The 13,374-nt window shown below is 40.2% G+C and overlaps 1 protein-coding gene across 2 annotated transcripts in view; it reads left to right on the top strand.

The window, feature by feature from the left end:
• NHS (NHS actin remodeling regulator) overlaps nt 1-13,374 on the top strand; it is a 298,499-nt gene that overhangs the window by 255,768 nt on the left and 29,357 nt on the right. For both annotated transcript variants that reach the window (XM_089676561.1, XM_089676563.1), the window contains exon 2: nt 12,999-13,151. In XM_089676561.1, coding sequence (XP_089532687.1) covers nt 12,999-13,151 — 153 coding nt within the window. The remainder of the gene's footprint in view (nt 1-12,998; nt 13,152-13,374) is intronic.

Raw genomic sequence — 13,374 nt, 5'->3', positions numbered from 1 at the left:
GCTGCATATGCTCCACACATTTGCTACAGTTCTTCATAAGAAAAGCAACATTAACAACATAAGTGACTCCAGCGCTCACCACTGCACCTCTTGTTTACTACTTACCTCTGCACTCATCTTCCCCAACTGCTTACCCCTGCAGCCCCCTTTCACCATTGCACACCTTTACTTCCCTTATATCTCTATTTCATCACTGCACCTCCTGTAGCCCTCTTCCTCCACCGTTATTCTACATAATAACTGCTAACCTTTGCAACCTCTGTGCCCCTCTTATACTAATGTTAATCTCTGCAACCCTATTCCACTACTACTAACCTCTGCAGCCCCCATACCTATCTTTCACCAGTGATCACCTCTGTACCCTGCACTCCTTCTCCACCACTGTACACCTCTGCAGCCCCCCTCCACCACTGGTCATCTCTGTACTCGCCTCCGCCCCTCCTCCACCACTAATCACCTCTGAACCCCCCCTCCACCACTGATCCTCTCTGCTCCCACCTGTGCCCCTCCTCCACCACTGATCATCACTGCACCCACCCCTCTGCACCCCTTCTCCCTCACTGATCACCTCTGAACCCCCCTTCCACCACTGATCCTCTATGCTCCCACCTGTGCCCCTCCTCCACCGCTGATCATCACTGCACCCTCTCCCCTGCACTCCTTCTCCACCACTGATCATCTCTGCACCCACCTCTCTGCACCCCTTCTCCTCCACTGATCACCTCTGACCCCCCTCCCTCCACCACTAATCATCTCTGCTCCCACCTGCACCCCTCCTCCACTGCTGATCATCTCTGCACCCACTCCCCTGTGCCCCTCTTCCACCACTGATCATCTCTACACCCCTTCTCCACTGATCACCTCTGCACCCCCCTCCCCTCCACCACTGATCTTCTCTGCACCCACCTGCGCTCTTCTTCCAACACTGATCATCTCTGCACCCACCTGCACCCTTCCTCAACCACTGATCATCTCTGCACCCACCCCCCTGTGCCCTTCCTCTTCCACTGATGACCTCTGCACCCTCCCTCTACCACTGATCATCTCTGCACCCACCCCCCTGTGCCCTTCCTCTTCTACTGATGACCTCTGCACCCTCCCTCCACTACTGATCATATCTGCACACACCTGCACCCCTCCTCCACCGCTGATCATCTCTGCACCCACTCCCCTGTGCCCCTCCTCCACCTCTGATCATCTCTACACCCCTTCTCCACTGATCACCTCTGCACTTCTCCTCCACCACTGATCACCACTTTACCCCCCCCCCCCCGCAACCCACTTACACTGCTGGCCTCTGTTGTCACATCCTTCCTTCTTTACAGCAGCTGGCTTTAATATCAGGCGCATGCAGCAGTCTATACCATGGCATTGTATTATCACTCCACCTATTATTCATGACATTTCTGTCATTTACATCATAAAAATGTAAGAAATACAATTTAAAAGATATTATTGGTATTAGCAGTACTAATGAAGGAAGCAGGGTTATTTTTCTGTGGCACTCCCCTTGAAAGTCCTATGCATTGCTGTTTACAAATGAACATAGTAATGATTAAAATCTAGCAATTCAAAGAAAATTCTGAGAATGGTTGCTGAGATACAAGTGACTGTAGATTAGGGTAATATGTCCACAGGTTGAATGCTAATTGATCACTGTGGTTTATCTAGGTTTTCCCTGTAGTTCCTGATAACATGCACAATCAAACGCCTCCTTTACTGGCACTATTCTAGCAAATGATTACAAACAAAACCTGCGTATTTGTGAATGAAGCTATTCCACAATAAATAAAGATATATGTTGTGTGCTGTATTGCAGAGGTAATGATTGCTTTGCAAGACAGGCTTTTATCAGGATATTGCACAACAGTCCAGGCTCATTCCTTAGCCCTCCCATTTCTATTAATTACAGAGATCCATTCGATAACATTGATGATTTTTTCATGTAGAAAAATACGTGAATTTTTAACAGGTATAAAAATTTGCTGCAAAGTCTTTAAAATACAGTTGATAGACAAGCAAATTAGTTTGTGCAAAGCAAGATTTGCCATGGATCTGGCAGGTTTGTAGAGATATAAGTCTTTTCCCATCAATTGGTTGTGCCAGGTATGTGAACTGGTGAAACAGTTCAAAGGACCCCTTAATAGTTCATTAAGGTTCTATAGAAATCATTTTTTTAAACATAGTACCATATGTATTTAGTTTAATTCGTTTATTAAAGAGTAAATAATCTAAAAGGATTAGGATCCAATAGTTGTAAAGCCGCAAAGTTATTTTACCTTCATGCATTCTATGCATGAAGGTAAAAAAGCTGCTGTGTGCAGCAGCTCCCCCGGTCCCCCCTAATACTTATCTGAGCCCCATCCCAATCCATCCTCGGCTCTCCCGGGGCTCTTCCTCCTCATTGGCTGAGACAGCAGTGGTAGCCATTGGCTCCTGCTACTGTCAATCACAGCCAGTAAGCCAATGAGGAGAGAGTGGGGCCGGGGCCAAGCCACGCTCCATGTGTGAATGGATACACAGAACAGTGGCTCAGAAGCAAGCCTAGGCACTAGGCAGAAGGGAGGGACCTGGAGCATTGTCGGGGGACCCAAAAAGAGGAGGATCAGGACTGATGTATGCAAAACCACTGCACAGAGCAGTTAAGTATGACATTTTTTTGTATTTAAAAAAAGCCTTTAATATCACTATAATAGATATAATACTTTTTTATTGGGTAACTGACCTAAGAATTCAGGAATATTTCAGGATTCCCTATGCTTCCACGTAATAAATGAAAGAAGGAAATCTCATTGGTTGTTTCAATCTCTGACAAGACTTCTAACTAGGAAGAGAATGTCTTTATGATATTACAGTAGGGGATCATTATTGGAGGGTACTAGCCAGGGGCGGACTGACAACTCATGGGGCCCCCGGGCAATAGGGATCATGGGGCCCCTGTGTCCTTGCCCAAACTCAAAAAAGACTATGAAAAAGGTACCAGGGGCATCTCATGGGGCCCCCTACTGACCCCGGGGCCCTCGGGCAGTGCCCGAGTTTCCAAATGGTCAGTCCGCCCCTGGTACTAGCTCATCTCTTCACCTTACAAATTAACACAATATATTCCAGTGGACATTCTCTGGGAAGATTTCCTTTACCAGATCAAGCAACTTTTAGCAACATCATCAAAACTGTTCTTCAATGGGGAATGGAGTTCACTATACATTTCTCTTTTTTACTTGTATAAATAATTGGATAAGTGATCAAACACCCATTGACCAGTTTATCTTGGAGGAAAGTGGCAATTTTTCTGCCCTACATGAGGGCACAGTCAGGCTGCACATAACCCCAACCTTCCCTATTTTAGTACCAGGACACGCTGAAGAACTCTGAGACGTTTAGCATTGTTACCTTTTTTGGGGGGAGTTTTTTCAAGGCAGTGAGCATTCCAAATAGCTATAGTTGTTAGATCATAGGATGTGCATTAGGAATCCACCTACATTTTAATAAAGAATCTTAACGGTGTTACAATTATCTTTTAAGCCCCCTGCCCTCTCTGCCAATCTGATACTCACCTGTCCTCAGTCTAATGGGATCCAGGCCATGCGGTCTCCTTGACACCACACAGCTGCTTGAATTTTCTCTTGTATGCCTTCTTATGCACAGCAGATCAGGGACAGATAAGTATAAGACTGGCAGAGGGGCTTGAAAAAAGGCAGTGTAACTACACTAGAAGTGCAGTTACACTTAAAAGAAGAAATGTATTTAACTATATTTAAATGTGTATCTTTAGAATTACCTAATGTCCAGTGATTTACATTTATTTCATTATAGCTGACAGAACTCAGCATAAAGTACACTCTGGTGAAGCATAAAATGACAGATGAGTTAATGTAAATCTAATGCTGTTTTACTTGATAATTTGAGTTTGCAATATGATATACATTTATGGTTTTCTTATGCAAAGTTGCCAGCTCAAGTCATTCTCCAGCCCTGTTGTGCAGGCAGAAGCGGTACAGTGGAAGATGCAGTATGGCAGTGCATACATTATTAAATGCCTCAGAGTTCCTTCTAATACATAGGCATGTTGCTTTCTCCTGTCCCTTCTGTCAGAACACATTATAAGAGATAATCATGTGCTAGGAAAATGGCTGTTTAGCTGACAGTGAAAAAAAAAAAATTGAAAGGAGCCCACACTAGTTCTAAGAGTTTATTTTATTTATTTATTTATTTATTTGTTTGTTTCACTAAGAATAACCCTAAGGGACTATTATGTCTGTATAATACATTTTGTGAAACTAATAATAACACATTGTAACCATAAATAATATTTTGAAATGCCAAAATATATATGCAGCGCTCCGTAAATCATAAAAAAGAAAAAAAAATTATAACTCCCTATGAACAAGTCCGGAAGTGACAAAATGCATCAGAGATTGGCTGAGCGAAAACCAAAAGTGACGGTCTTTGGAACCGGAAGTGATGCGAGTTGTCTAAGTGCGAGGATCGGCAGCGGTGAGAGCGTTGTGCGGTCTTCCCTCTCTGATATTACCTTCACTAAGTAGAAAAAAATATATCTTTGGGCTTATCTTGAATTTTGTTCTTGTGAGTTTCTTTGAGCAGAGATTAAAAGGTTTTAAAGGATACTACACTATGTCAGCTCTCTATTTCCTTTCTTTCACATGATATGGAATGGAGAGTCATTTTCAGAGATTGTAGGTCTGGAGTATTGGAGCCATTCTGGGGAAGTTGCTGCGGAAAGTCATCCACTGAGGCTATAGGTTTGGAGTGTTGGAACCATTCTGAGAAAAGTCGATGTATATGAGCGATTATCCTGGCCTGGAGAAATATGTTTAAACCAAAGCGAATTTTGCCAACCATGAGAGTGGGAGGCAAATAAAGCTGGTGAGTGCATACCTAAAGGGAGAGCACAGCACAATTTGGATATTTATTTATTTACAGTCACGTGGTGATTTATTTTGAAAAATTCAACCCAGACGGTGATTTTAAAGAAGACTTTTATTGATGGACTTTTTGTTTATGAATTTTGTTTCTTTTTTATGATTTAGAGAGCGCTGCATATATATTTTGGCATTTCAAAATATTATTTATTGGTTACAATTTTTTGTTTACAGGAGGAAGTAGCAGCTATATATGGTATTTATTCAGGTATTAATTTAATATTTTTTTCACTTATGAGATTTTAACGATCCTCAAACGTCTATGAAAATTCTACACATGGCAGCACACAGTGCTGTTCACACTGAAGCGTTATCGTCGCAGCATATCCACAGATACCCCAAGCTAACCAACAGATTGTGCCAATTTGGACATGTTCTGTAATAACTGGGGGTTACACTGTTAACATGTGTATGGTTCTGGAAATTAGTTTTATAATAGAGATGTAAAGAATGGTATTTTTTCTGTGAAGAATATGGATATGTGAAGTAATGTATGGCAAAACTTTTTTCAAGTTCATTGATTTTTTGCCATTATATGGGTCGAAATAATTTAATAAAAAATGTTTAAAAAAATATATACAGTTTACTTTATGGTTGCTTTTAAAATCCCGAAGGAAACCACACCCAGTCACAAAAACCTTTCATTTTCAGCTGTTGACACTGTAAGGCTGGCCACACACTATACAATTTTCTTGAAATTTTTGCTTTGGACTTACCAAAAAAACCATATAATATGAGGTCAAACTTAAACAACACTTTCAATTGTATCCAGTTAGGCAGGCCCTTGCACTACATAGTTGAAGGTAAATCTAAAGGAAATTGGGCAGAAATTGGACAGAAAATTGTATAGTGTATGGCCAGCCTTAGACTCGCATTCCTTTCAATATGACACTTCTCTGAATACTATACATATTGAGGCACCTGGCTCTATACTTATTTCTTTACTGGGCATGAGATAGCAAATAGTGCTGTTTGTACCTTTTTATTATTATTATTATACAGGATTTATATAGCGCCAACAGTTTGCTCAGCGCTTTACAATATAACAGGAGACAATACAGCAACAATACAGTTCAATACAAGAGGGTAAGGAGCAGGGTCGGACTGACCATTTGGAAACTCGGGCACTGCCCGAGGGCCCGGGGTCAGTAGGGGGCCCCATGAGATGCCCCTGGTACCTTTTTCATAGGCTTTTTTGAGTTTGGGCAAGGACACAGGGGCCCCATGATCCCCTATTGCCCGGGGACCCCATGAGTTGTCAGTCCGCCCCTGGTAAGGAGGGCCCTGCTCCTTGGAGCTTACAATCTAGGAGGGATATCAGTGAGTATGAGACTCAAGACAAAAATAAAATGTATTTTCCAGACATAATGGTGCAGTGTTCATAGACATGTTCAAGACATAGAAACAAATGCAGTGAGTTAACTATTTCAACAGTGCTGATCAACGTTCTACAATAGATGTAATGGATCACAGCTTGGCTACAGAAGTGTTTTTTCTGATACTCACATACCAAGTTTCTGGCCAAAAGAGGTGACCACTTTTATTTATTCTGTATACTGAAGCCACAACCCATGCAACTGGACATGTTATTGGTTCTTGATATTTGTGTGACTTTCTCATATCTGGTATTATAAATCATATGGTATTGCAGTTATTTTTGCAGTCAGGGAAGCAAGGAGTCAACCCTTCAGAGTTCCCTGCACCCTTAAACCTCGCTGCCCAGTCAAGATCACTTGCCACGTAGAGGCAACAAGGAAGTGCTGTGGCACAATATTACTGATGCCTAAGTGATGGCCACGTTAGATAATTATTTGCATATCAGTACATTCAGCACATTTATGAATTTTATTCAGTCCCATAGCATATCACTTATCCAAGACGGTTGTGTGACTCAGTGTTGTCCCTCCCCGTGTTTCTGAAATCTCACCAAAATAGTTTTCAAGCTAGTTTATTGACACAACTGTTAGCCAAAAATAGATATGCTGCAAGAATTTATAGGTGGCAGACTATTATGTAAAATATATGTATAGTTGTCCATATCATAATTAATTTTGTGTTTAAATTTACCAATGTGTAATTATAAACATGGGCTTGTTTTATTTTTACACCACTGAGTCACATAAATATGGCTTACTCTATTTGTCATGCTATAAAAAAAGGTAGAAACTACTGCTGTATAAGGAACACTAATATATTAACAACCTGATAATAAGCAAGGAAAAAGAAAATCTCCACCTTTGTGTTCAGTAGAAGTGTTACCGGGGAAAACATTTAGGGGGCTGATCTTCAAAAAGAAGAAAGATTTTTTGTTTTAATGCTAGTGGCCCATCCGTATATTCTGGCCAGTATTTTACCCACTGCTGATGGTGTTTACTGCTGGGTTTTTGTCAATTAAATAAATACCCATACAGCCTTGTACACCGTCACCCTTTACCTTACATTAAATGTAAATCCAAACTAGATGACATTTAGTTTACTAAACTGCTGTGTATCATAAACAATCACCATTTTTTCATAAAATACTGTTTTCACCCTTTACATTGGTTTTAAAAGTTTTAATAAAAAAAAAAAACATGTTACACTTACCTGCTCTGTGCAATGGTTTTACACAGAGCAGCTCCAATCCTCTTCTTTTTGGGTACCCTGCTGGTGGTACTGACTCCTCCTCCCTGCTGACTGCCCCCAATAGCAAGCCTCTTGCTATGGGGCAGCTCGAGTAACATTGCTCCTGAGCCAGGCTTCTGTGAGTAGACATTGCCCATTCACACAGAGTGCAACTTGGCCCTGCCCCCATTTCTTCTCATTGGCTCACAGGAGTCAGTGGCTCCCGGTGCTGTGTGAGCCAATGAAGAGAGGGAGAACTAAGAGGGCTGCTGCTCTCATGCACATGGCTGGATCAGAGGGGGCACAGGTAATTATAAGGGTGGGTTGGGGGGAAATGCACCCAGAAGGTTTTTTACCTTAATGCATAGAATGATTTAGGATACAAAACCTTCTGCCTTTAGAATGCATTAAGGTAAAAAAAAACTTCTACCTTTAGAATGCATTAAGGTAAAATAACTTCTGCCTTTAGAATGCATTAAGGTTAAAAAACTTCTGCCTTTAGAACCACTTTAATCCTTTTAGCATAGCAGTACTGCTAATCTTTTTTGCCATCCTCTTTCAGCCACTTCCTGTCTACATGCATTGGCTCCAGCATCAGCTGCATGTCATTGCTGTAGACCTGCTCCCTGATGGTGGCAATAATGGACCATGCCTGCACAATGTGTGTTGGCACAGCCACTTGTAGTCTCCATTAGGAAAATGTGTAACAAGGTGACAACACAATAGCACAATCAGAAGACAGTTGTCACCCTATAACAGAATGCGCCTGAACAAGGATCTTTATGGCAGGACCACCGCGTATTCTTTTATTGAATACTGCATGTTAAAAATGATTGAAAAAACTTTTGAAATAACATTACACCTGATTCTAATCATAACACCACAAATTCTTTTTGAACACTAAACCTCAACCTAACACCTAACCCTGAAAAAGTGTCCATAACCATATCCCTAATGCAAACCGTAACCCCTAAAATGCACGTCTCACCTTATGCCAAACAGTACCAGTTCCTAGCACTGAATCAACCACTTTCATCCTGGGTGTTAGACATGCAAGGAAATACCACTTTGGTGTGACCTAATGTAGGCATTAAGATATTCTAAGGCAAGGACCAACTCATGGACCATACTACTCTGGATAATGTATGAGATTATTTTATGACTAAACCCATTAAACACTACTTGTAACTGTAGTGCCCTTCATGCGAAAATTGTGTCTTTGCCATTGTAGCATGAAAATCACAATCATTAATGCATCAGGCAGATTTTCATGTAAAAATGCTAATGTTATGTACAGTATATTTGGTTACTTTCAGTCTTACGTTCATTTCTGTTCTGGGAAGTCCAACACTCTAGCAAATTCATCAACAGCCATTTTGTATTATTTTAGTTTATTTAAAAAGATGAAGCATGAAACCTGATTGGTTACGCCCGATTCTGCCATTAACTCTTATTTCCGCTTTATTAAAAATGCCTGATACAACAAAAAATGCAAACATGTTATTAAATTAGAAACTTAGTTTATGCCAATACCAAGTGCTGTTTTTATTTTTTAATGGCCTTATCCCAAAAAATACAATAAATATATTGTGGAAGCCAAAAAAGGGGATGGCGAAATGTTAATGAGTATAGTAAATACAAAGAAAACATGTCTACCAGACAGTGCTGTGAGGGAAACCCATGCAATGTAGGAAAATAAATAGAGCAGAAATACTTCTTGCTTGCCCTTTGTATAGTTATTATTAGAACAAACACGCTTGAATGATCCAAGAAGCCAAACTACCTTCCAGCATTTCAATGTAGTGCAAGCACAGCACGAGACTGTGCTAGTTCAGTGTACCTCACACACACCAACATCTTCTCCGTGATCAGAGCCTCCACCTTGCCAGATGACCTGCAGCTAACCATCGACACACTAGATCATATTTTATTAATATAACTTTATTTTAATGCAAGGAAGGATGGATGACAGGGATGCATCACTGTACTGGAAGCTTACTATACAGAGTTTAAAGAGAAACATCCAATAAATTACTAAATGTAATTTTTAAATACTGACACCCATTCTTTAACCATTCAGCCATGACTATGCTATTATTTGACTGTGGTAGAGTAAATTACTTATTTATAAGGCCAATTGTAAATAGACATTGAGTTGACGCAGCCTGCAACATCCTTCTGTGCATTTTGGAAATCAAGAGAAGCCTTTAGTCTGCATTTAGGATACATTTGTATGATTTACCTCTTGTCATATAATATTTCCTTTTTTTATGGTAATTGCACTGGAAAAGACATAGTGAAAGCATTGCAAATGTATTTGGATTTCCTACACTGTTCTTGCTCATTCTCAGTACTTCAAATCAAAGAAGTTGTAGAGGAGGAGTTGTACTTGGAAAAAAACAAGCTGTAGTTACAAAAACCTCAATGCAGCCTGAAGGCAAATAATAAGTGTGCTGTGTCCCTGCCAGTTTTCTCTAGATATTTATGGCAGGTATTTTATTGTGTGACATGGGCGTGTAAATCTGAAATATATCATATCTCCCAGTGGAATATATTGATGCAAAACATAACATTACTCTAGATTTCATCGAATGTCATGCCTATGAAGATGAAAAGCTGTGTAAGGAAAATGTGTTAATGAAAAACTTTACCAGGAGGCTAAAAGTACCCATAGACATCATAGCTATGGGATAGAACAGGGATCCTGGGTGATCAATACTGCAGGAACTAGGGATTGACTGGGTTGGATTTTGTGGGCAACTGCAGTTGTTTGCCCTGAAATACAGCCTGTACAGGGGGGCCTTTGGAGATACTGGACTCACACACCTGTACTGACAATTGCAAGGGGACACCACTCCCCATGTTGGTTTTCTTTAATATATTATATAAAATGAATAATGAAAAGTACAAACACCTCTACTGTTGCAGAAGGAGGAACAAAGAGGAACTCATGGACCATACTACTCTTGATAATGTATGAAATTATTTTATGATTAAAGCCATTAAACAATACTTGTAACTGAAATTACACACTTGGGTGCGCTCAAACATGAAAATATTTCTCGTACGATACCAGAACCAACGATTTTTATTTAATCAGTACAGTATTAGTCTAAAAAAAAAATCGAGTGACCGCACATGCTCAGAAATGAAAGAATACATTACAATACAACACAGTACATTACATCACTTCCGAAGTTGTATTCTGTCATATGAGAATTTTCGTAACTTTAGATGCTGTCCAAGCAACACCAGTTTTGTATGCCTGATCTAAATTTACCAAACAGGATTACAGAAGAGATTTGAGTGAATTTCCAGTGGAATAGACTTTTTATATTCAGTAATGTTTATTCGCTATTTTCTTGCAAAAACAATAAGCAGACACCTACAAAAGTAACAGTCATTTCCTTATTCTGAATTGTTTTTCTAGCCTCGATTTTTTCTTCCATTTTTAATTGCAAGGAAATTCCATAGCTGATATAGACTCAAGAGATGCCAGACCTAGCTATTTATTTTGGATAACTAGAGAGTCTGTATTTGTATTGTGCTCATGTGGAGTACTGTAGTTTATCAAGCCTATAATGAACCCTTTGATGTCAGACAGTTTGGTTCCTCTTTGAAAGTTAAGTCTGGAGTTAAATATTCACAAGAGATATCAGTAGAACAGCCATAAATCACAAATGACATGTGATACTTCCTTTTGTTCCTTGTTTCCATGCTCTGTATTCATCTGCCTAAATTAATATGTGTTTTTTTTTAATACTGTATATTATGTGTTTTATGATTATGATTGTTCAAATATGTCAGCCACAAATCAGTAGACTCTAACACCCTGATCACATCAAATATGTCAGCCACAAATACATCAGCCACAAATACATCAAATATGTCAGCCACAAATCAGTAGACTCTAACACCCTGATCACATCAAATATGTCAGCCACAAATACATCAGCCACAAATACATCAAATATGTCAGCCACAAATCAGTAGACTCTAGCACCCTGATCACATCAAATATGTCAGCCACAAATACATCAGCCACAAATACATCAAATATGTCAGCCACAAATCAGTAGACTCTAACACCCTGGTCACATCAAATATGTCAGTTACAAATACATCAGCCACAAATACATTAAATATGTCAGCCACAAACCAGTAGACTCTAACACCCTGGTCATTATTTTGAAATTGTGCAACTTACAGTGAAGTTGCATGATTTCAAAGTCAGATGACATGCCGATTTCAGGTGCGATTTGGAAAACATCTGATACAGATGGCAATGCAAATCGCACCAAAAGTAGTGCATGTACTACTTAAAAAATTGGTTTGGCTCTGACCAAGTCGGAAACCGTATCGATATGACCGCTCTGATTGCGGACAATAGACTGCGATTTGGCATGCGATTTGCAAGTCGCATGGCATGCAAATCGCATGCCAATTCGCATCCAGTGTGACCAAGGTCTTAATCTGATAGTGCCCCACAGATGAATAGGTGTTAATTTATTAAAACTGGAGAGTGTAAAATCTTGTGTAGCTGTGCAAATTTGACCTACCATTCCAGGTGGTCAATTATCTGTGGTGAGTGGGGCTCTGGAGGGGGAGCACTAATTGGAGCACTACGCACAGAGAATTGCTATGGATAAGAAGATTTAATACTGTATCACTTAACCGCCTCCCGCCCGCCATATAAGGCGGGCTCAAGGCGGTTCTCTCATTCTGGGAGGATGTCATATGACATCCTCCCACTCTGACCGTGCATGCGCGCCACCGGGGGTGCGCAGCATGGCGATCGGTGGTGCACTGTGTCTCTAGGACACAGTGGATCACCGATCAACGGAAAGAGCCGAAGACGTTGGCTCTGTCATGTGATCAGCTGTGTCCAATCACAGCAAATAAGGAAATGCCTGTTATTGGCATTTCTCTCCTCATGAGCTGTCACGCTGACAGCTCGTGAAGACAGGAGAGCCGATAATCGGCATTACTCAGAGCGGACATGTACACTGATCATCAGTTTCTTTGGGATTTTTTTGGGAATTTTCAATTGTTTTGGAACTTTTATATGTTTGCACATTATTGTGACATATATATATATATATATATATATATATATATATATATATATATATATTGTTTTATACAATTTGACTGTATACACAGTTTATGGCAAAAGGAACATATATCAGCAAATGTTCCAGGAGCCTTTAGCAATGTATTACACGTTTTGGTTTTGAGCCAATCAAATCTTCCATGAAGCATGGAAGGTGTTATACACTTGTATTGGGTCAGAAATATATAATGGCATTGTGATTAATATATTAGGCATAATAGATGATATACAGCACAGTGCTTTGTATTTGTTTTATACTGTTTGTGAAAGTGTCTTTCTTGCCCTATCATGTTTAATCTACCAATTTATTAATCTATGAACAATTATGTCTTTATAAACAGCTGTTTCAAACTTGGATGCAGAGAGCAAGCTGAGCGTGTATTACAAGACAACTTTGCACCAGCAGAGGAACATCTTCCTGCCAACCACCAGACCACCTTGTGTAGAGGAGCTCCATCGCCATGCCAAGCAAAATCTACGTTCCATGCGTAGAGGTGAGTTATCACTGTTTATAAATAATTAAATACCATGTTACCTCATGTATCCTGTTCCTACTCATAAATCAACTTTATTTGAAAGAAAACCTGCCATGTAGAAAGCAGGAGGGGGGGAAGCGGGTACCCAAATTTGACAGGTACCCGCTCCCTCTTCCGCTGCGATTGCCTAGGCTGCAATTTGCAATTCAATTTGCCAGTCGCATGGCATGTCCTACCTCCC

This window comes from Staurois parvus, unplaced genomic scaffold (assembly GCF_062004578.1).
Source record: "Staurois parvus isolate SC_StPar_1 unplaced genomic scaffold, SC_StPar_1.0 ptg000172l, whole genome shotgun sequence".
Classification (NCBI taxonomy): domain Eukaryota; kingdom Metazoa; phylum Chordata; class Amphibia; order Anura; family Ranidae; genus Staurois; species Staurois parvus.
Note: the sequence above shows the minus strand (reverse complement) of the source record. Positions and strands in the feature narration are given on the sequence as shown.